Source organism: Podarcis raffonei, chromosome 17 (assembly GCF_027172205.1).
Source record: "Podarcis raffonei isolate rPodRaf1 chromosome 17, rPodRaf1.pri, whole genome shotgun sequence".
Classification (NCBI taxonomy): Eukaryota; Metazoa; Chordata; class Lepidosauria; order Squamata; family Lacertidae; genus Podarcis; species Podarcis raffonei.
Genome location: NC_070618.1, coordinates 41,437,815 through 41,462,060, shown reverse-complemented (window position 1 = coordinate 41,462,060; position 24,246 = coordinate 41,437,815). Strand labels below are relative to the sequence as shown.

Here is a 24,246-nt window from a genome sequence, read left to right as displayed (position 1 = left end):
TGTGTTACCACATTCCTCTTGGGCTGCTCCACCCTAGGAGTGCCTTGAATTGTCTTTCATTTGCTCGTGTCACCAGCAAAATATCCAGTGAGTGTTGCCATGTCCCAGGCTGTAGTACTCGCGATTCAGGGCCTCAAAGCATCAAGTTAGACCCTAGATCCATCGGCTACTCTCAAATTATAGGAATTTTGTGGCAGTCCTATTGACTATAACAATATTGTTTTAAAAGTTTACTTTTTTTAAATCACAACATTCTGAAAAAAGAAAATATTGTATATGAAGAGGTTTCCTTCTTTCTCCAAATATCCATCTTTTCTCTATTGTAAAAACCATGGCCAAGGAATCATTCCAAGAATGAGAAAAATCTGTTTCTCTCTCCCCCTCCCCTGATTTTTTTTGTTTTTCCTGGGCCTTCACATCTCTAGCTCTATCCCTTTAGCAGCTGCTCACACTGTCCTTGTGTGCCTGACATCATGAGGAACCTTTCTATTCTGGGATGGGTCTTAATGGGTAGGAGAAGATATATTCGTTGCAATTAATTTATCCAGGCTCCCACATGTGTGGGTTGAACAGTTTCAAAGTCCCATCCTTGGCAGCAGAATTAAGCATAGGAATTTGGCTGTAAAACCTCATTTAGAGGAAGTCTTGCTATGAAGTAAGCTGGCTCTCCCTTCTTACCCCGCTGAACAAAGAATCAGACAACTACAGTAAGTTTAAACATAAGAATTTCTTACTTATAATTTGCATTGGTTCCCAGCAGTGGCAGCAGTAAAAGCTATGCTGGCAAAATACTTAGATTTACAGTACAACCAGCTTCAGGCATGTACCTAAAGCCAGAGCAAACAGAGATATCTCTGCATCCAACGCTAGTCAAAGGAAGAAAGAGAGGAAAAGGAAATACAATATGCTCCTTCCTCTCCCGGAGAGTAGGGGAAATGACATCACACAGAGCCCTCTCTGCCAACTGTATTTCTATGGTCTGCTTATCAGCAATACAGCTCTGTGGGCTTAGCCCCTTCTCATGCAAACTAGCAGGAATGTGCATTTCTAAGGTTTGGCTGCTACTCTTCCACACCTATGGCATCACTGTAGCTCATTTAGTGAGTCTCAGGATTTGGGATGCTGGAAACCAGGGGCAGTAACTGTATCCAGAACCCTGCCCAGGAAGTTTATATAAAGCTCCAAGCCAATCAGGAGGCCAGACTGAGGAAGTTAACTAATGGATGAAAAGTAATCAGAGGAACTGCAAAAAGTGGAAGTTGATACTTTCTAAGGTGTGCGCCTTCATTTTAGGAACGGGACAATCTGCCACTGCTCTCTGGAGGGTGGTCAGAAGGACAGAGTGGTTGTGACGCTAGTGATGATGAGCAGATACTTTACCTTGTTTTTGGTCTGTCTTAGTTTCTCAGGCTCTGCTCCAGGGCTTCCCAGAGGAGTATGGTTGGCCACTGTGAGAACAGGATGCTGGACTAGGTGGGTCATTGGCCTGATCCAGCAAGTCTCTTCTTATGGACCATCTAATTCAGGGGTCCTCAAACTTTTAAAACAGGGGGCCAGTTCACTGTCCCTCAGAGACTGTTGGGAGCCGCGCTATAGTTTGAAAAAAATATGAACGAATTCCTATGCACTCTGCACTTTTTTTCTTTAATTTTTTTTGGGCCCCCCCAAGAGAGTGGGGCCCTAAGCTATAGCTTGTTTAGCTTATATGTAAATTCGGTACTGGGGGGAGGGTGTTGTGCCTTGTGGTGCACCTGTGGGGTGAAACTAAGAAAAAGCGGACTTCCGGTCAGCGCCAGCGACGAATGGCGGATTCCCCCTGAGCTCCGGAGGGAATCGGCTCCACAGGACAGGGTCTTGCCGCTCCGGCGAAGCGGGGACCCGAAGAAATCGCAGGCAGTGAAGCCTGGGAACTTGGAGGCTCGGCGGGCTCCATTTGCGCCCCCCCCCTGCGAAGGAGCCTTTTTAAAGGCTGCGGAGCGGAACGGGGGTGAGCGGCGCAGAGCTGAGAGCCGTCTACCGCTTCCGTGGAGTGAAGCTGCATGGCCATCATCGGAGAGCGCTGATTTCTTCCTGGCAATTGGACTCTAAAGCAACTACTCGTGAGTAGGATTAAGTCAATTAATTCGAGGAAATTTTTTTAAAAAAAAAATCGGCACCGAAACGGGAAAGGTAAAAACAGGAAGTCTACCTTTCCGGCTTGTAAGCAGATCAAAGCAAAGAGACTCTAAAGCTGTAACTTTGAAAGACGTCTTTTTAAAGGTCTAAAATCCAGCACCAAAAAAGCAATCCCCCCCTGCCTGCAGGAGCAGAGGGGAGAAATTTGAGAGGTATTTACCTGCAAGGAAGGAGGGAAGTAAAGTTACATCTGCTGCCTCTGAAATCTGGGAACGGACTGCCTATGATAGGGAAAGCCTAATTGGGAAGAATTGCCAGCACGTTAAAGGTAAAGATTTTTGATACAACTCTGTGAAAGATACAGTGTTTCTGGAACTGCTTTTGACTAAAAAGTAATTTTTAAGGACACTGAATTTGTGGCTTTTAAGGGTACTGGGGACCTATAAGGACCATATTTGTTTTAAAAGTTGCAAAGTGAAGTTGGAAGTGTGTCCCCCTAGAGGAGACTATGTTGCAACAACAACTAAGCCACTAAGTAACCAAGCTTGGAAAATTCCTCTTCAAAACAAATCTACCAGGCGTGAGACTGACCTTGGGTTTTGCATGAGAGTGTTATGGCAAATGAGAAAGGGAAGATAGAGCTGGCACAGGAAAAAACTACCAGGTCCGGTAGACAATACAAGACTGATATTACACATCAGAGAAGGGCTTCAACATCCGGAGCAGCAGGCACAGTAGGAACTGCTGCTTCGCAAGCAAAACCAAAAGCTATGTCATCTGAAGATTTATTGGCTCAGGCACTCGGCAAAATTAATGCATCTTTGGAAAACTTAGCCAAACAGGTTGCAGAGACAAATAAACAAGTAGCTGAGGCCTCAGCAAGAATTGACTTGAACACTACAAGTATTAATGAACTGGGAAAGAAGGTGAATTCTAACACACAGTCCATTGAAAAACTATTGGAGGAATCGGCCTCGACTCGAAAGATAGCAGAGGAAGCTAAGGAAATTGCAACCGCTGCTCAAGAGAAGATACCACCGGTATATAAGAAACTAGAGGATCACGACCTAACACTGTCTATGATTGAATTACAAGGAAAGGAGAGAAATTTAAGAATCAGAGCAGTACCTGAAAGCGAGAAAGACAACCTGGCAGACTTCCTTGCAAAGGAATTTACAGATTTTTGGCAACAGGACCTGGGGAAGGAAGAATTCAAGATAGTGAGTGCATTTAGGCTTGGTAAAAGACAAAGAAAGAACAAAGCAAGAGACTGTTTGATTACCTTAAGAACAAAAGAAGAAAGAGACAAAATCTTGAATTTGCACTATCAAAGAACTCTGGAAATTGAAGATTCATTCGTGGAGATCTTTAAGGATATACCCAAATATATTTTGGATGTAAGGGCCTAATACAGAGATCTTGTTGTTCTATTGAGAAGAAACAGAATACTCTTCAGGTGGGAATTCCCCCAAGGTCTATCCTTCAAATACAAAGGAAGAAAAATAAGAATAAGGACAGTGAATGATAAAGACAAGTTCTTGAAAGACCACGAGGAGGATCTACAGAAGGAAGTGGAATCTGGTGAGGAGCCAATCGCATCAGGAAAAGGAATTTTAGACATAGCAAACTTATCATTTGGACTCCTTGGCCCAGGGAAAGACACACCACCAACAGAAGAAGAACAACAACTCGGTGCAGTTGGAGGGAAAACTAAGTAACTCACCATGGCTCTGCAACTTCTAAGTTGGAATTGTAATGGACTTAACTCCCCTCGAAAGAGAAAAGGTGTTTTTCATATATTAAGAAAAGAACAATTGGACTTGATTTGTTTACAGGAAACACATGTAATGAGGCTACACAGGAAAATACTTATTAATAAGAGATTGGGACAAGAATTTATTTCGTCTGATAAGGTCAAAAAGAGAGGAGTGGTGATATATGCAAAGGAGAAATTTTCACCGAAATTAATTTTTAAAGATGAACAAGGAAGATATTTGGCAATCGAAATTCAATTTCAAGGAGAGAAATTTTTGATTGTAGGGGTGTATGCACCGAACGAGGGGAAATCTGAATTTTTTAAGAAGTTGCATGAGACTCTTTTGGACTATATGGACTATAATATAATATTGATGGGGGATATGAATGGAGTTGTATCTACAAACATGGACAAGGCACAAAAACAGGTAGTCACCAAAGATGGTAGACTACCAAAAACTTTCTTTGAATTGACTGACAATATGGACTTGATTGACATTTGGAGAACTAAGAACCCCCTGGGGAGAGAGGAAACTTTCTTCTCTGAAGCTAAGATGACATGGACTAGAATTGACCAAATTTGGATTACTAGAGGAATGGCACCAAAGATAAAGAAAGTGGAAATCTGCCCTAAAACTTGCTCAGACCATAACGCTGTAAAGATGGAGATGAAGCAAACAACACCCGGCTCCTTTAGATGGAGGATGAATGACACCCTATTTAGAGATGAAGAAGTATATAAAAAGGCCCCAAAAAATTTGAGAGACTATTTTGAAATAAATATGACTACTAATGTTGAAAAAAGAGTAATCTGGGATGGAAGTAAAGCTGTGATGAGAGGGTTCTTGATACAACAGAACGCAATAAAAAAGAGAAGTCGAAATGAGAAAAAAGATAAAATTTTGGAGAAAATAAAAGAAGGGGAGAAAAAACTGAGAGTAAAGCCAAAGTCGCAGGAGATTTTGAGAGAAATAAAATTATATCAAGTACAATATATGGAATTGATGAATCAGGAAATAGAATGGAAAATTAAACAAATGAGACAGAAGACATTTGAATCAGCGAATAAATGTGGGAAACTACTGGCTTGGCAATTGAAAAAAAGACAAAAACTAAATACCATCACAAATTTGGAAGTAGAAGGAAAAGATATACACAATCCAACTGAGATTAGAAATTGCTTCCAGAAATACTTCAAACAATTATATGCACAAGGGCCACAGAATGAAATGGACATTGAACGCTTTTTGAAAACAAATGGATTACAAAAAATTTCACAAGAAAGCAAACTAATGTTCAATTGCAAAATATCTGACCAGGAGATAGAAGGTGCCATTCAAAATATGCAATTAGGCAAGTCTCCAGGACCGGATGGGCTGACTTCCAGATATTACTGATCTTTGAAAGAGTGGTTATTACAACCTTTGAAGGAAGTCTGTAAAGAAATTTTGGAAGGGAAAAGAGCACCAGAATCGTGGAAAGAGGCGTATATTACACTTATACCGAAAACGGAAACTGAAAAGACACAACTTAAGAACTACCGTCCCATATCCTTATTAAATGTGGATTACAAAATTTTTGCTGATATTTTGGCTAAGAGACTGAAAAAAGTATTGATTGAGGAGATTCATAAGGACCAAGCAGGCTTTCTACCGGGAAGACATCTATCTGATAATTTGAGGAACATAATTGACATTTTGGAAAAGCTAGAAGTGAATATAAACACTAAAGCAGTTCTGATATTTGTGGATGCGGAGAAAGCTTTTGACAATATCTCTTGGAGTTTTATGAAAAAGAACTTACAGGGTATGGGGGTAGGCCAAGGCTTTGAGAATGGTATAGGTGCAATATACTCTGAACAAAATGCTAAATTAATTGTAAATATTGTGGTTACGGAACAATTTAAGATAGAAAAAGGGACACGACAAGGGTGCCCAATTTCCCCATTGCTTTTTATATCGGTCCTGGAGGTCCTGCTGAACATGATTAGAAGGGACCGGTTGGTTAAAGGTATACAGGTCAGAGCTAAACAGTATAAACTGAGAGCATTTGCAGATGACCTAGTTTTGACGTTACAAGAGCCAGAATCTAGTACTAAAAGAGTTTTAGAACTAATTCAAGAATTTGGTCAGGTGGCAGGATTCAAATTGAACAAGTCAAAAACTAAGGTTTTTGAGAAAAACTTAACATTGACTGAAAGAGAGAAGTTTCAGAGTGAAACAGGTTTAACTGTGGTTAAGAAAGTGAAATACCTGGGGATTAACATGACAGCTAAAAATGGGAATTTGTTTAAAGAGAACTATGAAAAATGTTGGATGGAAGTGAAAAAAGATTTAGAAATTTGGTCAAATTTGAAGCTTTCCTTGTTGGGTCGAATTGCAGCTATAAAGATGAATGTATTGCCTAGAATGTTGTTTTTGTTTCAAACATTGCAAATTGTGGACAAGATGGACTGTTTCAAGAAGTGGCAGAAAGACATTTCTAAATTTGTCTGGCAGGGCAAGAAGCCCAGAATAAAATTTAAGATATTAACTGATGCAAAGGAAAGGGGTGGATTTGCCCTGCCAGACTTTAAACTTTACTATGAATCAGCAGCGTCCTGCTGGTTGAAAGACTGGCTGCTTCTTGAGAACACAGACATTTTGGATCTAGAAGGTTTTAACAACGTTTTTGGGTGGCATGCATATTTGTGGTATGACAAGGTTAAAGCACATAAAGCATTTAAAAACCATATTGTTAGGAAAGCATTGTTTAATGTTTGGATTAGATATAAAGATTTATTGGAAAATAAAACCCCAAGGTGGTTGTCACCAATGGAAGCGAAAGCTCAGAAAAAGCTCAATATGGAGGCCAAATGGCCGAAGTATTGGGAAATTTTGGAACAAGAAGGAGATAGACTGAAACTGCAGAGTTTTGAGAAACTAAAAAACAAAGTGCAAGACTGGCTTCATTATTATCAGATAATGGAGGCTTACAATTTGGATAAGAAAGTTGGCTTCCAGGTGGAAAAATCTAAATTGGAAACAGAACTGTTAGAGCCCAAAAATAAGATTTTGTCAAAAATGTATAACTTGCTGCTGAAATGGAACACTCAGGATGAGACTGTCAAATCAGCTATGATTAAATGGGCACAAGATGTTGGAGATAACATTATGTTTGCTGACTGGGAACAGTTGTGGACCACTGGGATGAAATTTACGGCATGTAATGCCTTAAGAGAAAATATTATGAAAATGATATACAGGTGGTACATGACCCCAGTCAAGCTTGCAAAAATTTACCATTTGCCCGATAATAAATGTTGGAAATGTAAAGAAAATGAAGGTACATTTTTTCACCTTTGGTGGACGTGCCCTAAGATTAAGGCTTTCTGGGAAATGATCTATAACGAATGGACTCGATGGCCCTTGTGGTCTCTTCCAACTCTATGATTCTATGATTCTATGATTCTATGAATTGAAAAAGGTATTTAAATATACCTTCTTGAAGAAACCAGAGGCCTTTCTCTTGGGCATGGTCGGCCAGTTGGTGTCAAAAAAGGATAGAACTTTCTTTATGTATGCTACAACAGCAGCAATAATACTTATTGCAAAGTACTGGAAGATGCAAGATTTACCCACTCTGGAAAAATGGCAGATGAGGATGATTGACTGCATGGGATTGGCAGAAATGACTGGCAGAATCCGTGACCAGGGAGAAGAGTCGGCGGAAGAAGATTGGAAGAAATTCAAGGACTACAGAAATATTGTAAAATTAATGAATGTTGAATGATGTCGGATAGAAATTAAGGTTTTTTTTTAGCTGTAATGCTTTGAGATAAGGATTTGCTGAATAAATAATTTGAATTGGACTACAAGAAGGGGAGGTATGAGGAGGTCAGGGAAATAGGTCATTGAAAACTAAGTATTGTGAACTATATGTGTTTTTAAACTTTTTTGCTTTTTGTTTGTATAAAAATTGAAAATTTTAATAAATATCTTTTTAAAAAAAAGAAACTAAGAAAAAGCGATTTGGGTGTGTGGGTGTGAATAGAGGTCGGAAGCACCTGTGGCGATGCCGAGAATGGAATTAACGGAGACCCTGGCAAAAGAAGGAAATGCTCAGATGGCAACAGAAACGCAGCAAGGCACTTTCTCCCATGGCAGGAGGGCGGCGGGCTGCGAGAGGAGCGCCATAGGCGGATTCAACGTAGTCAGCGGCGGATTCAACAATTGACAGGCGGGCCGGGTTCAGGACCCTGGCGGGCCAGATCTGGACCATAGGCTGTAGTTTGAGGACCCCCAATCTAATTGCTCCAGGAGCTCTCTTTGTGAATAGTGCTATGCACAGATCCAGCCTAATCCACGGAATGAATGTGAAGCAAGACAAACCTGTCCACTTACTTGGGCAATACCTGTGGAGCAATGCTCACCTTGGTGGGGTCTCTCCTAGGCTATCTTCTCAGGGGGGTTGAGGACATACCTCTCAGGCTGCTACTCTCTGGTCAGTCCTCTGTACACTATGACCTTAGGTGCACCAAGCCATGGGATTCAAACAGCACCAGTGGTTCAATGTAGTCAGGGGTTTGGTCACTGACTTCACAATCTCTCTCCTCTTTCCATTTCCTGTCAATTGAGAGCAGGGTTAGGCTAAGCTGTGACCCTCCAGATGTTTCTGGAGCGCAGCTCTGCCCATGCCCTGACCATTGGCTATGCAGCTGGGGCTGCTGGGAGTTGCAGTTCTGAGGGACCACAGGTCAGATGCTGAGATTCATGTTCTCTCTCTCTCTAAGGCCAGGTGACTATCTGTGGTACTAACTCCCAGTTGTGTACATCTCACAGATGATCAGACCAGAGTTGTTGTGAACTTCCTGACAGAAGAAGCCCAAGCTGATTACATCAATGCAAACTTTATTCAGGTAACAGAGTCCTGAACCCTACCCCTCCCCATTGCAAACACATCTGACTAGAGGAATTTGCCCAAACTGATGAGAGCTGAAACACTGGCAAGCTTTGTTCCAGATTAAAGCGGGGGGGGGGGGGCTCAGTTCCCTATTATACCATCCAAAAGATTTTACTTTTGCACTGTGTAAGTGTAAGAATGGCATTGACCTGCCTCCAGGGCCCCTCAGGCCAACCACAAAATGGCACTTCTCTCCCCACCAGGGAGGAAGGGGTGGGTCAAGAGCTACACCAGGAACAAGGGGGAAATGATGATCTACATTGGGATCTGCTGCCCCTGGGGATCCTGCCACCCAAGGCAGTTGCCTCACTTTGCCTTATGGCTGGTCTGGTCATGTTTTTATAGGCGTCAGTGACTGGCCTGTGCCTCATGACTGAAAGGAGAAATGCCCAAAGCAGTGGTAAAAGAGGCAGCCACCTCTGACAGCAAGTAGCTTGGCTGCATCTTTTGTGTCAGAGTGATTGAAGGGTCCAGTATCCCTGCAGAGGTGCAGGCAGCATCCTGCTCTTCCCCCAGGTGAAGATGCTTGGAAGCATACAAGGCCAGTTTAGCAAATGATGCAAAGATCCAGCAGGTGACCTCCATGGAGAAGGGGGGCTTTTGTCCCATAGTAGCCTTTTCATGATTTTATTTTATTTCTCAAGGTAAGCTAGTTGTGTGTCAAGACCCCACAGCCACCCCCTCGTTGGGAAATAACTCACACAAGGACATTTTGGCCACAACTTTATTGAATTACAGAATGTGAGCGGTATTGGCTTAGGCATTGATTGGACCCGACTATATCTGACTCTGTGCAGGAAGTCCAGTAAGGGTAAGCCACCGGTAGGGGGAGCCCTGTTGTTGCGAACCAGCTCAAGCTCCCCCTGGTGTTCCCGTCGGGGTCATGTCAAAGCCCTAGCCCCCAACCGGGCTTCGGACAAGATCAACACCCCCGGATTCCTTTAATGGAATACCCTTAAGATGGAGGGGCAGGTGATGGCCACACCTCCCCTCCCCCACACAAGGTCAAAAAATGCCTAACCGCAACCCTAACAAAGTTGTGACGATTGCTACGAGGTAGGCGAAAGCCAAGTGGCCAGTGCCAATTTGCCAAGTGGAAAAATTCCTACCAGGCCCCTTGGACAACCAAGGCGACCAACCGAAATCCATAGCAAGGCCAGTGCCTAACCTGCAAATTCGGGAGGGAGGGTGATTGAGGAAGCGAGCTCGCTCCTCGGTTTAAACTGTCCCGGCCACACCCTGCCGGCCAGCGGATTGGCTGGCCGGGCTCTGACGTGGCCGGGATCCCCCAGGCAATGGGGGACAAAGTCCCCCACCCCCGGTGGGGAGTGGGTGGCCATGCGGTCCACCGCAACTCCTCCCCACTGGGAAGTGGAGCAGATAAGTTCCATCAGGCACACTAGAATGGCATTATGGCAAAAGACAGAATTGAAGGCTATTCCTACCATCAGTTAAAAGTCCCAGTTTACTAGAATACATTTCTAGTCCTCATGGTTACAGAGATAAAATTGACAGTGGGATGACAACGTACTCTAAAGGCTCTTGGGAATCCTAAATTTAGAGATAAGATATATGCACTCCCCAGGAGCTGACTTAAATTTTCCACATTTGAGAATATTGCTTTGAGAACATGTGTCAGCGCTGCCCAAGGTCCCAGCTCACACAAGACCAACGCTGCTTCTTGCTCAAGTTTAAAAGTCTTTATTGAAGTTCAGTTTCATTTCCAGACGCGCAGCGCGCAACGCTACGTCTATCCATCAGACCGTAGAAGTCCCATCTGAATCTCCTCCCCCCTGACACCAGCTTAAGATTCTAGCCTTACTCCACCTCTTCCTCTGTTCCTTCTTTCTCTGGGTCCTTCTGCTAGTCGGAGTCTCAGCCCTCCTAGATTCCTCTGACGCTGATTCTGCTGACTCTTCTCCCCCCCTCCTTCTGGCTTTAGGACCTGGCTCCCAATCCGGGTTTTCTGCTGTCCCGCGCTCCTCCACATTTGAACTTGGCGCGCGCGCGCAGCCTCCCACTTTCCTTCTGACCGTTACACTTGTGTCACTGCTCCCCCCTTCGGGGAGGCTAGCTGGACCTGGCCTTCCCTCCGTCTCCCCACTCCCCGATGGAGGAGAAGCTGGTCCTGACTCACGTGACTCTTCCCCCCCACTGTGCTCTGGTGGGGGAACTGGCCCTACTCCTCCGCTACTCCTTTGGGACTCCCCTCTGGTTCCTTGTTTATGGATCGTCCCCCCTGGGACTCGCCTCGCCCTTACCATAGGCGCCCCCTCCTGGGAATCTTCTGATTCGCTGGAGAAGCTCATGGAATCTCTCGGTCCACTGTCATATTCCCCTACGCTCCCCTCTGATTCCTCTCCTCCGCTCTCTATTTGCTCTCTCCCCTGCTCTTCTGCTCCTGAGCCTCTGACATCCATCCCCCCCTCGAAGCCCCCCCTTCCCCCCTCCCCCTCTTCAGGTGTGGGTTCCAGGTGCTCCAGCGCTGGGGGTGTGAGTGCTGGCTTCCGTTCTCTCCCCCTGGTGTGCAACCAGCCAGCGGGATCAGGCCCCCCCACGATGGGTTCGTCGACGTCGACTTCCTCTGCTTCCATTTCTCTGCTGTCGTGCTCAAAGCCAAGATCCTCCCCCCACACGTCCATGTCCACCTCTCCACCCGGTCCCTCGGGTGAGGCTGTGTGCAAGGGCCCCCTCAGCAGTTCCCTGCTCCACCCCACTTCTGGTTGAGTGTCCCACCAATAGGAGCGGTCCGTGGCAAACCCCGAGAGCGACCCCTCCGGGGAGCTCATCCCCGGCGTCGGCTCCTCATCTGAGGAGAAACCCTGGAACGTGCTGGCTGACAGTGTGGGTGTGAAAAGCCAGTCGTCGAAATACTCCGCCGGCATGGGTCTGTGTGGGAAGATCGAATGGAACTCATCTTTGAGGTAGTGCTCCTCCACGGCGTAGCACGGCACCCACTCGTTGGCGCTGGCCGGAGTACCCTCCCTGGCGAGGAGATATTCAACTCCCTCTTCCCCCCATCTGGAGTCCAAAATCTGCGTGACCTCGTTGAGTGGCGTCGCCCTCTGTGGTCCCTCCCCTGTTGGCGATGGGCTACGTGGGGCTGGTGCGGTCCCTGGCGCCTGAAACCTGTGGGGTGCCTTGTAAGGCGTGAGCACTGACCTGTGAAAGACTGGGTGCATTCTGGAGCCCTCCGGGAGTGTCAACCGGTAGGCCACTGGATTGATTTGTGCCGCGACCTGGTAAGGTCCCAGCTGCTTGTGTCCTAGCTTCCTCTTAGCTAGCGTTCTGGCCGGCACTGCCTGAGCTGCTAACCAGACCCAGTCCCCTACCTGTATGTCTTCCCCAACCCTCCTGTGCCTGTCTGCCTGCATCTTGTAGGCGTGTTTCGCGAGTTCCAAGTGCCTTCGGAGTTGCTCATGGACCTCCTGTAACTCTGCGGCTAAGTGCTCTGCCCCCCGTGGCTCCCCCTCTGCCTCGGTCTCCAACCCCGGGAAGGTTCTGGGGTGGCGCCCATTGTTGGCGAAGAACGGTGTCACCCCTGTAGACCCGTGCTTCGTGTTGTTGTAGGCAAACTCGGCTAGCGGTAGGTAGTCCACCCAGGTCGAGGGCTGTTGATTGGCGTAGCATCGCAGGTACTGCTGCATGATGGCGTTGACCCTCTCTGCTTGTCCGTTGGTCTGCGGGTGTCGTGCCGACGCTAAGTTGATCTTGACGTTCAGGATGCCCAGCAGCTTCTGCCAGAAGTTCGAGATGAATTGGCGGCCCCGGTCGGACAGGATGGACCGCGGCAGGCCGTGAGCTTTGAATACGTGGTCTATGAACAGCTTGGCGGTCTGTTCCGCTGTGGCCACCTTCGCGCACGGAATGAAATGCGCCATCTTGGTGAAGAGGTCTACGACCACGAGTACCGCTGTTTTGCCGCGCGAACTGGGCAGATCTGTAACAAAGTCCAGGGCCACTTTCTCCCATGGTTTGAGCGGCGTCTGCAGCGGTTCCAGCAGACCCACCGGCTTCCTGTGTACTGGCTTGGCCCTTTGGCAGGTGTCACACCTGGAAACGTAATCCGCAACTTCTCCCCGCACCTTGGGCCACCAAAAGTCCCTGGTGACTAATTCCGCCGTCTTGTCTTTGCCGAAGTGCCCAGCGCTGGGCGCATCGTGCAGCTGCTGCAAGACTCTCGCGCGAAGGTCGTCTCCCGGTACGTAGAGAGCCCCTTTGCGGAGGAGTAGTCCGTCGCGTATCTGGAACTCGTCGTCCCTCGCTGTGCCGTTTCGCACCTCCTCCATCTTGGATTGCGCAAACGAATCCGCCTGTAGCGCGCGACGGACTGCGTCCAGGTCCACTGCGGCTGAAGCGCACGCCCACACCTCTGGTGCGAAAATGTGTTTGGCCGCTGCCGGTGCCGCTTCCTCGAGATACTGCGGCTTCCTGGATAGCGCATCCGCCATGACGTTGTTGTCTCCCGGGATGTATTCTATCCGGAAATCGAAATCTGCAAAGAACTCCGCCCAGCGGATGTGTCTCTGGTTCAGGAACTTCGCCGTGCGCCAGTACTCCAGGTTCTTGTGGTCCGTGCGGACCTGCACTGTGTGTCTGGCTCCGACGAGGAAGTGCCGCCACGCCTTGAAGGCTGCATGAATGGCCAGCAACTCCCTGTCCCAGATGGTGTAGTTCTGCTCCGACGTGCTGAGCTTCCTGGAGTAGAATGCGCACGGTCTCCAGTCCCCTTGCGGATCTTGCTGCAACAGGACCGCCCCCACCGCTCTGTCCGAGGCGTCCGTTTCAACCCTCATCGGTTTGCTGGGGTTTACGTGTAGCAGCTGTTCTTCGGACGCGAAGAGACGCTTGAGCCTCCGAAAGGACTGCTCCGCCTGGTCCGTCCAGGTGAACTTCTTCTTCTTGGAGCTGAGGGTGTCCGTGATGGCCGCCGTCTCCTTCGCGAACCCCTTGATGAACTTGCGATAAAAGTTGGCGAAACCGACGAACTTCTGGACCTCCTTCCGGTTGCGCGGGCTCTTCCAGTCCAACACTGAGCGGACATTGGCGCTGTCCATGGCAAGTCCCTTGTCGGACAGCTTGTAGCCCAGGAAATCCACCTCTGTCGTGTCGAACTGGCACTTCTCCAGTTTGGCGTAAAGTCTGTGCTCCCGTAGTCTCTGCAGGACCTCCTTGACGTCCTCCTCGTGCGCCTCCTGCGAGTCCGAAAAGATCAGGATATCATCTAAGAAGCAGACGCACTTCTTGTAGAGGAGTCCCGCTAGCACGTGGTGCATGAAAGCTTGGAAACAATGGGAGCCATTTTGGAGACCAAACGGCATGACTCTGTATTCATAGGTTCCTAAAGGCGTAAACATGGCTGTCTTCCACTCGTCGCCCTCCCGCATGCGTATAAGGTTGTAGGCCCCTCGTAGATCCAACTTGGTGAAGGTCCGTCCCTTCCTCACCGTCGCGAGCAGGTCGTCAATTTTGGGCATGGGGAATGCTGTGGGCTTTGTCCTGGAATTGATGATTCTATAATCCACTATGAGCCTCCGTTCGGGCGTGTCTCTCTTCTTCACGAAAAACACGGGACTGCCCCCCACTGCTTTGGATTCCCGGATGAATCCCCGCTTCAAATTGCGATCTATGAACTCCCTGAGTTCTTGCATTTCGTCTTCAGACATGGAGTACAGTCTCCCAGTCGGCAGCGTCGCCCCTGGCAGGAGGTCAATCTTGCAGTCGTAGGGTCTGTGGGGAGGCAGCTTGTCTGCTTCCTTCTCGCAGAAGACTTCCAAAAAGGCCTTGTACTTGTTGGGCACCGCTTGCACCATGCCTAGGTGTAGCTGCAGTGCATCCTCTTGCCCCTCCTCTTCCTGGCAGGTCTGGATGCAGTGCGCTGCGCAGTAGGAAGAGCAGAAGGTCAATTGCCGCTGGTACCACGCTAATGCCGGGCTGTGCCTATCCAGCCAACTCATGCCCAACACTATGGGCGTGTCCGACAGGTGGGTGACGTTGAAACTGATGACTTCACGGTGGTTCCCAATTTGCATCACCAGAGGCGGTGTCTGCTGTACCACCTCTCCTCCCAGTATCTTCCTGCCATCTACCGTGACAACATTTAGGGGCGTCGTGGCTGGCAGGAGTGCTATGCGATGCTGCTTGACGAAGTCCAACCCTACAAAGTCTGCGTTGCTACCAGAGTCAATGGTAATAGGGACCTCCAGGGTGAGCCCATCGGGCAGCTGGAGCGATGCAGTGAGTTGCACCACTGGTTTGGGTGGGAGGGGGTCTGTGGGCTGCAAAATCTCTGGGGACTGCTTCACTGACTCGCCTGGTTGAGCCCCAGTGCCTCCGTCTCCAACCAGGCTTCGCCGTTTCCCTGCTGCTCTACTCCCTGCTGAATTGCTCCTTTAACAGTTGCTGAGGCTGCAGTGTGCTTCTGGAGCCTCTGGGGACACTCTTTGGCCATGTGCAGTGCACTGTCGCAGATGTAACACTTCCTGCTCCCTCTAGGAGCCTTCGCCTTGACTGCTCCTGGTGTTTGGGCTCTGCTTGCTGTCTGAGCCCTTGCACCTCCGATTTCCATTGGCTCCTCTCCCCTCATCAGCGGAGGCGTGGACTGAGCGCGCTCTGTCTCTCTGGGCAGGAAGGGAGTCGTTCTAACTGACTTGTTTGCTCTTCGCCCCTCCTCCCTGCTCCACGGGCGTTCTTCCAGGCGCACCCCAATTGCGAGCGCCCTTTGGACTACTTCTGTTGTATTTTGGGGTCTCTCCCCCCTGGCCAGCTCATCTTTCACGGCTCCATTCAGCCCCTCCCAGAACAGATCCCTGACGGCAGCTGAGTCCTTCTGCCAGCCCAGCACATTTACTAACCCAAAAAAGCAGGAATGATACTGGCGCACCGTCGCTTTTCCTTGCCGCAATCCATGCATTTCCCTTCTAGCGACATCCACATCCACCGTTGATTTAAAGCAAGCGTCCATGGCTTCAATAAAGGCGCTTGAATCTTTGAGGGTGGGGTCATTTTCGCGTAACAAGGTTCGCAGCCACGACTTAGCTTCCCCATGCAGATGAGTGATTATGAAACCCACTTTCTCCTCCTCATCTCTAAAGTCTTTCCGAAGCAATTTGAGCGCGAAAACTACTTCTGCTCTGAAGTTAGGGTACTGCTGCAGGTTCCCGTCAAAATGGGTCACAATACTCGCCCCCCTTTTCCCGAGGCCAACTCCCTCCGGCTTGGCTCCCAGCTGCCCCTCCTTTCCCCATCTGTCCCACCTGGCTTGCAGATCCTGGCAGAGCGCAGCTGTTTCTCCTTCTTTTTTCTTAGACGCAGCCAATTCTGCGTAGAGCGTTGAGACCGCTTCCTGCAGTTGCTTGACTTTCTCCTCTGTAGTCATCTTTGCCTATCTTCGTGAGCTTGCAGAGTTTTTTTTTTGTGAGATGGGACTTACTGTCAGCGCTGCCCAAGGTCCCAGCTAAACACAAGACCAACGCTGCTTCTTGCTCAAGTTTAAAAGTCTTTATTGAAGTTCAGTTTCATTTCCAGACGCGCAGCGCGCAACGCTACGTCTATCCATCAGACCGTAGAAGTCCCATCTGAATCTCCTCCCCCCTGACACCAGCTTAAGATTCTAGCCTTACTCCACCTCTTCCTCTGTTCCTTCTTTCTCTGGGTCCTTCTGCTAGTCGGAGTCTCAGCCCTCCTAGATTCCTCTGACGCTGATTCTGCTGACTCTTCTCCCCCCCTCCTTCTGGCTTTAGGACCTGGCTCCCAATCCGGGTTTTCTGCTGTCCCGCGCTCCTCCACATTTGAACTTGGCGCGCGCGCGCAGCCTCCCACTTTCCTTCTGACCGTTACACTTGTGTCACTGCTCCCCCCTTCGGGGAGGCTAGCTGGACCTGGCCTTCCCTCCGTCTCCCCACTCCCCGATGGAGGAGAAGCTGGTCCTGACTCACGTGACTCTTCCCCCCCACTGTGCTCTGGTGGGGGAACTGGCCCTACTCCTCCGCTACTCCTTTGGGACTCCCCTCTGGTTCCTTGTTTATGGATCGTCCCCCCTGGGACTCGCCTCGCCCTTACCATAGGCGCCCCCTCCTGGGAATCTTCTGATTCGCTGGAGAAGCTCATGGAATCTCTCGGTCCACTGTCATATTCCCCTACGCTCCCCTCTGATTCCTCTCCTCCGCTCTCTATTTGCTCTCTCCCCTGCTCTTCTGCTCCTGAGCCTCTGACAACATGAATGTTATAGAAGTAGACAATACATACCCCAGTTGCAGCACTGACCATTCTATTTACAATGGAATGCAAAGTAATTTTGTCAAGCACAAATCAAATGGGTGAATTATCCAAAGCCCTCTGACTCATTCTAATCTCTAACCAATTGCCCTCCCTCTCCTTTGTTTATCCCCACTTATCTTCAAATAGAATGCTGTTCTCCAGCTCAGGGGGTGATGACAGGGTGTTCAGCAGAATGCATGATGTTCAGTTCAGGTTTGCGATTCTCTTTTCTTCCCACAGGGTGTGGATAACAAGCAGTGCTATATTGCAACCCAGGGGCCTCTTCCACACACAGTGCTGGACTTCTGGCGCATGATTTGGCAGTACAAGGTGAAGGTGAGTTGTCCAGGCAGATCACAAGTAATATCCTAGATATTAAAGCAAGTGCAAATTGTGCCCAGCAGATTGGATTGATCTGTATAAGACCAGTTTCTCTGACACCAAGGCATCTGGTGAACAGTCCCTCTCAAAGCAAATTCAAATTAATGTTTCTGCTCCTTTACGGCAGCGGCAAGGAAACCTTTTTCAGCCCAACAGCCACATTCAGGTCTGTGAAACCTTCTGGGCCACATCCCAGTGGTGCTAGAAGCAAAAGTGCACAGAGCAGCAAATGTAAATTTTACCCATGCACCGTAGTACAGTTTCTACACACCCCGCTGTTCTCTCTGGGCCTGGCGTTCTCCACCACCGCTTCATGATGTTCTTTCATTGCAGGTGATTGTCATGGCTTGTCGGGAAGTGGAACTAGGCAAGGTGAGGCCTCCTGAAGGAGAGATGGTATTTGGAGGCTAGGAAGTCTCATGGGGTCTCTCATCCGGGCCTTGAGGTTTTGAGGACAGCCATGTTGCCACCATCTCTCTTACCTAGCCTTTCTTGCTTTCCTATGCCTTTTCTTTCTCAGAAAAAGTGTGAGCGCTACTGGCCTTTGGCAGAGGAAACCTTGCATTTTGGATCCTTCTCTGTGGCACAGGTGAGGTTGTTACACATGGACAGGAAGAAGCTGCGTGCAGAAGGAGGAGCCTGGTTCCTGGCAGGGGATGCTGGCACAGTTCTTCATCAATGCACAAGCACAGGCATCTCCACTGCCAACCTAACCTGGATGAAAGGCCATTTCTTCTCACTAAGGAAGGGCTGGGAATTGTCATTAAGAACCTGAGAATTGCCTTGTTAGATCAGACCAAAGTCCCATCTCATCTAGCATTCTGATACCAGCAGTCGAAACCAAGCAGATGCACCTGCTGGAAACACACAAGAAGAGTGCAAACATGATGCCCTCCCCTGTTGCAGGACTGGCTGACTATCCTGCCATCCTCATGATGTCATTGGATCCCAGTTCCCATGAGCCCCATCAGCATGACTGATGGCCAGGAATGATGGGAGTTGTAGTGCAGCGATCCCTTAAGGGCCATGGGCTCACTATAGCTGCCACATAGTTTGTGAGCAGTCTCTGGTAAAAACATTAGGTTCAGTCATGACCGACTCTGGGGTTGTGGCGCTCATCTCGCTTTACTGGCCGAGGGAGCCGGCGTACAGCTTCTGGGTTGTGTGGCCAGCATGACTAAGCTGCTTCTGTCGAACCAGAGCAGCACACGGAAACGCCATTTACCTTCCCGCCAGAGCAGTACCTATTTATCTACTTGCACTTTGACATGCTTTCAAACTGCTAGGTTGGCAGGAGCAGGGACCGAGCAATGGGAGCTCACCCCATCGTGGGGATTCGAACCGCCAACCTTCTGATCGGCAAGTCCTAGGCTCTGCGGTTTAACCCACAGCGCCACCTGTGTCCCACAGTCTCTGGTACTTGGAGGTATATTGCTCTTAGAAATTTTGCTCTCTTACTAGACGTAATGTTAGCAGCTGGCACCCTTGGGCAATTCCTGGGCCCTGGGCCCTTCCACACTGAGCAGCTGGATCTTCAGGCTGACACCTAACATTTCCCACCATGTTCCCCACTGTTGCATTGCTCCAGAGCACAGAGGGAAATTTGAAACAGCAGTTCATGGCACACCCATTCCTGCCACCCTCAGCCCACCAACATGGACGCCGGGGGCACCAAATGGCCCTTTACAGGGGGCCCCTGAAACCTGGAACTAGCCCTGCTCATCACAAAGAGATACTGAAAGGCCTTTCTCCCTGGGAGTTAATTAATCTTTTTTTGAGAACCAGCTAAGTTACCTTTGCCATTTCATGTGTCAGCGAACTCCATAAGCTGCATCACATGTTGTGTGGCTACAAGGTGCTTCTTGGATCCGTCTCATACTTAATTCCTGCCCAGTCAGGAATTTGCCTGATCCCATGTCAAACCATTAGTCCGTCTAACTCAAAATGGGATGTTTAGGGAAGTTTTTAATGTCTGAAGTTTTATTCTGTTTTTAATGTTCTGTTGAAAGTTGCCCAGAGTGGCCTAGGAAACCCAATCAGATGGGTGGGGTAGAAATAATAAATTATTATTAGTAGTAGTAGCAGTATTAGTATTATTAAATTGCCTGCACTGACTCCAGGCTTTCAGATGGGGCTCTTTCCCAGCCTTTACCTGCAGATGCCTTGGATTGAACCTGGGACCTTCTGCAGAAAGGCATGGTCTCTGCCCCTGAGACTTCATCTGCAGTGAACTCCATCCATTGGCAAGAGTATTGAGAATTTGGTCAAAGTTCCCGAACCCTTTCACAAAATGACAATCGCCAGGGTTTAAGTTTGTCAGGAAGCCATTTCTCATGTCAAGCAAGCTATCCCATAAAACAGAACTGTGATGGTTAACAAAACACTGTCCAATTGTACCTACATTAGAGATAAGGAACCTGTGGATCTGCAGATGTTGCTGAACTACAGTTCCCACCACCCCTGAGCTTTGGCTACACTGACTGAGGCTGATGGGATTGAAGAGTTCTCTATATCTAGCCTATATTATAGGTGGGCAGTGTAACTGAGCAAATGAGATGTCTCCCATTTGGGGAGATAAGAATATTTTTAACAATGTGATGGGCGGTTTTCTTGTCTCTTCCTCAGGTTAAAGAACAGGAACTCAATCCAGATGTCATTCTGCGGATGCTTACCCTGACCTTTCAGAAGGTAAAGCTACTCCATGGCACTTAATTGCTAGGCAAGGCCCACTGGAATTGTGGGGCACACCCAAGTCCAGGTCTTGGGGCTGCACTTTATGGCTCTGGGGCCTCAAGGTCAGCTGCATGAGCTGGAAGCTGAAGGAGCAGCAAGTAGAAAGCACTGCTCTGTGGACCAGGCAGGAGCACAAGGTGAGGCTCTGAATATTTATAGCAGGCTTCGTCCTGATTGCCTGGAACCTTATCAGGCTCTGCCCAGGCCCTATCCCTACTATGGTTGCTGGCAAAATCAGCTTCTTTGCTGCTGAATGAAGCACCATTCCTTTTGACCACTGTTAAGAGACTGGTGTGCTCCACAAACGGGAGAGCGCTCAGAGATCCAGGTCGGGAAATGTCAGAGTGTTCCTTCCAGATCCCTGCGGCAATGGCACAGGAGAAAAGGAGCCCCTGCTGCAGTGCAGTCATTTCACAACCACCATCAAATTCCAAGGGGTTTGAGACCCACAAGGAATCGTCCAGGGGCAGATAAGGCCTGTGGGTTTAGGGTTTGCCACCGGTGCTGTAGACAGGCCTTCACGGGACCAGAGTTCCAGAGTTCCTTGGTTGAAGACAAACCATTCAATAGACTTGAAGAATGGGTTTTAATTTGAGGTGGCATCAGGTGCTTGCATTAGCAAACATAAACATGTCAGAGGGTGCAAATGGCTTTCCTCTCCTACCACCTGTTCTGTGTCAGCCCCATTCAGACGTGGTGATATTGATCTGTACCTCTCCCCCCCCCCCCAGGAGGAGCGGGAGCTATCCCATTTCCAGTACGTAGCTTGGCCAGACCGGGGCATCCCAGACACTTACGGCCACTTCCTTGGCATGATTGAGCAAGTGAGAAGCAAGCAGGGTGAGAGTACTGTGCCCATCTGTGTGCATTGCAGGTAAGGGGCAGCCCCAGGGCAAAGCCCTATAGACAGACCACACCACAGTCATGGGGTCAGAGGATGGGTCCTCTTAGAGGATCAGTAACTGGTTAAAGGGAGCAAAGAGCAGGAACAAATGGGCTGTCCCCACAAGTCACAGAGGAGAGAAGCACAGAGTCTCCCAAGGATCTGCACTGAACTTGTTGTGCTTTAACCCATTCATAAGTGATCTGGAGTTAGAGGGGAGCAGTGAGGGGGCCAAGCTTGGGCACACGGCCATATTTTTTTTATTATTATTGGTATAATAAATTTTATTACAAGTCCAATAAAAGCCACATTGTCACATTACCAAATTACAATCCAATTAAAAAGAAAGAGAGCCTATTATTCAAAAACTAAATTAATCAATTTGAGATGACTTCCCATGTACTGGCTTTCTGGATACAAAGTTCTTATGTCTTCCTCCTTTCATAATCTTGATTAATCCAATAACAACAGTTCTGACCTTAATCCTTTGTTGACAGCCACTTGTTTCTTGACTTCCATTCGTAATTGCATATTTAATAACTTTTATTTCTGCAAGCAGAATTTATATCCAATAAATTTCTTTTTTAAAAAATAATATTTATTACTTTTAAAGATTACAGAAAAGGAAAAGAAAAAGAAAAAAGACAAGAGAGAAAAAACAAAAAAAGAAAAGAAACAATACAATACAATGTATAAACAATACAAAACACAACCTAAACACATTGAGCTAAACACATTAAACTAAACTAAACAAAACCCTAATCCACCCTAACCCTAAACAAAACAAAACAAAAACCATTTAAAAACATACATCACACCTTTTCCATACTCTATCTTTCATTCCCTTGTTTCCTCGACTTCCTCTCACCTCCCTTTTTGTATTCCACTTCTAATAATTGTTTCAGCAAATCCTTTCCATCTTTCTCTATTTTCTGTCATATTATAGATATCTTAACGTATTTTTTAACCTTATTTTTCATTAAAACTAAAATACTTATATATGCTTAACTCCTTATAATATTTCTGCTAAGGCCATAAAATTTCTTTCCACCATTTTTCTATCACTCATTAATTTTACAGTATTTCTATATATAAACTTTAAATTCTCCAATCTTCTTCCACCATCTCCTCTCCCTGGTTTCGGATTCTGCCAGTCCTTTCCGTCAATTCCATATAGTCCATCAACCTGGAGATCTTATGTCCGAGGCTCTTAACTCTTTTCCAGGTCCCTTCTGCAGGTCTTCTTCATATTCTTTAATGCCAAAGAGCAGATCTTGAGAAGACTCCAACCTAACCATGCTTTTATTCCTTCTGGACAGGTCAGCCAAATTTCCATGGTTGAAGCTAAGGTCTATAGGGTGTTTCATGACATGTTTCAAAATTCCTCCAAATCCAAAGGCCCCCAGAACTCCAATCTTCTCCAGACCCAAGTCCATGTCCCAAAAGTCAGTTAATCCCTGCATAGAGGGATCTTTACAACTTTCCTTCTTCCGTCCAATCCTCAAAATCTGGCTTTTTCTTGATTCAATCATAGAAGGCCTCAACTTGTAATCCTCAATTTGCTTCTGTAAGACTGAGGATCCCGCTTGTATTCCTTTAGGCTCAACAACCACAGCTTTCTCTTTCTCCTCCACAATTTGTCCTGCCAAAGTAGATTCTTGTACCAAGTCCTGAATTGTTTCTGTATTAATGCTCACTTTTTGTCTCCAATTAGTCACTTTTTGTTCCAAGTTGTCAACTTTAAAAGACATGTCATCCGTCTTCTTATGAAGCTGTTCCAGCGAATAGCTTATCTTACATAATACCGTCACAATGGCTTCTCCTGTCAACATTTTAGATGGTCCAAGGTCAATCTCTGGTTCTCACAATTTCTTATCTCGCAGCTGGCAATTCCCCAGCTATACTCCTGTAACAGTTTCAAAGGCTCCCTCTAGAGGGAAACAGTCTCCACTTGTATCAATCCTTTCAAACACAACTCAAGCCATAAAGATAGTTTCAATTTTCAGTTACTTTTCCTCCTTTTTAAATGCAGAAGAGGACAATGGAAACAGTGTCTTTCTCTTATTTAACTAGCTGTCAAAAATGTTCTGTTCGCAGTCAATGAACTCTCCCAAAACTTCACTCTTTCTGGCAGCCCTTTTCCAGGTTCAGAGCAGTGGTAATTTGGTTTTTCACTCTCTCCTGCAGGCTCGCTAAGTCCAAAATTTCCCCCCTCTTCTCCTGTTTCCAAGGGGGGTTTGTAGTTTCAACCGATGGAAATTTAATCCTTTGCCAAAAGCTTTCAAAGACTTTAGCTTATAACGTCTTTGCTTCAATCTATTTACAAAAGAGGAAGGCGGACTTCCTGTTTAAGACCTTCCCCGTTTCGGTGCCAAATTAAGGTATTTAAAGATCCAATTTTCCGTTCTACTCACGGGTAGTTGTTTAAAATCCAATTGTCCACAGGAAAAAGTCAGCGCTCTCCGGCAACAGCAATGCGGCTTCACTCCGTGAAAGAAGCAGTCAATTCGAAGCACCGCGCCACTCACCCCACGTCGCTCCGGATCCCCAAAACAGGGTTTCCCCGTGAGTAGGGGAGGCGCAGAAGGTGCCAGCCGAATCCCAAGTTCACAAGCTTCTCCCGCTTGTGATTTCAGAGGGTCTCCGCCTTCGCCGTGGCGGTCAGACCCTGCCTTCCACGGAGCAAGTTCCTCCCGATCGGAGGAGCTCCGCCATTGCCGGAGGCGCCAACCTGGAAGTCTCTCTATATCCAATAAATTTCCTGTGTGATATGTTAATTCCACTTGTTTCTTCATTTTCCCTGTTTTAATTCGATCATAAAAGGCACCTATGCTTCCACATTTTCGTTTTCACTTCTGTTCTCAGAAGCTGTTATTTCCACTGCGTCACTGCACCATCTTTGTTTGTCTGAGCGAAGGTCTGGCACTCGCCCATAGCCCCAGGCAGAACTCCAACATATCCTTTCTCTTCCAATACTTAGTTCTTAACAATCTGGTGTCCCGCCACTGCTCTGGTGGATCAAGGAACCATAATCTTAACAGCAATTCAGTGGAAGTTAGAAGCTTCAATCATATCGACATTCTCACGCAGTTCCATTTCCATTAAAAAATCCATAAATATTATCTTATTCTCTTTGATTTCCTCTTGCTTTTTATCAATCCATTGATATTCTGGGAAAG

The 24,246-nt window shown here is 47.4% G+C and overlaps 1 protein-coding gene across 4 annotated transcripts in view; it reads left to right on the top strand.

Moving 5' to 3' along the window:
* The window catches only part of PTPN18 (protein tyrosine phosphatase non-receptor type 18), a 91,223-nt gene that overhangs the window by 42,616 nt on the left and 24,361 nt on the right, over positions 1–24,246 (top strand). For all 4 annotated transcript variants that reach the window (XM_053372078.1, XM_053372080.1, XM_053372076.1 and 1 more), the window contains 6 exons: positions 8,691–8,767; positions 17,311–17,406; positions 17,785–17,823; positions 17,972–18,040; positions 20,077–20,139; positions 20,916–21,058. In XM_053372078.1, the coding sequence (XP_053228053.1) occupies positions 8,691–8,767; positions 17,311–17,406; positions 17,785–17,823; positions 17,972–18,040; positions 20,077–20,139; positions 20,916–21,058 (487 nt within the window). The remainder of the gene's footprint in view (positions 1–8,690; positions 8,768–17,310; positions 17,407–17,784; positions 17,824–17,971; positions 18,041–20,076; positions 20,140–20,915; positions 21,059–24,246) is intronic.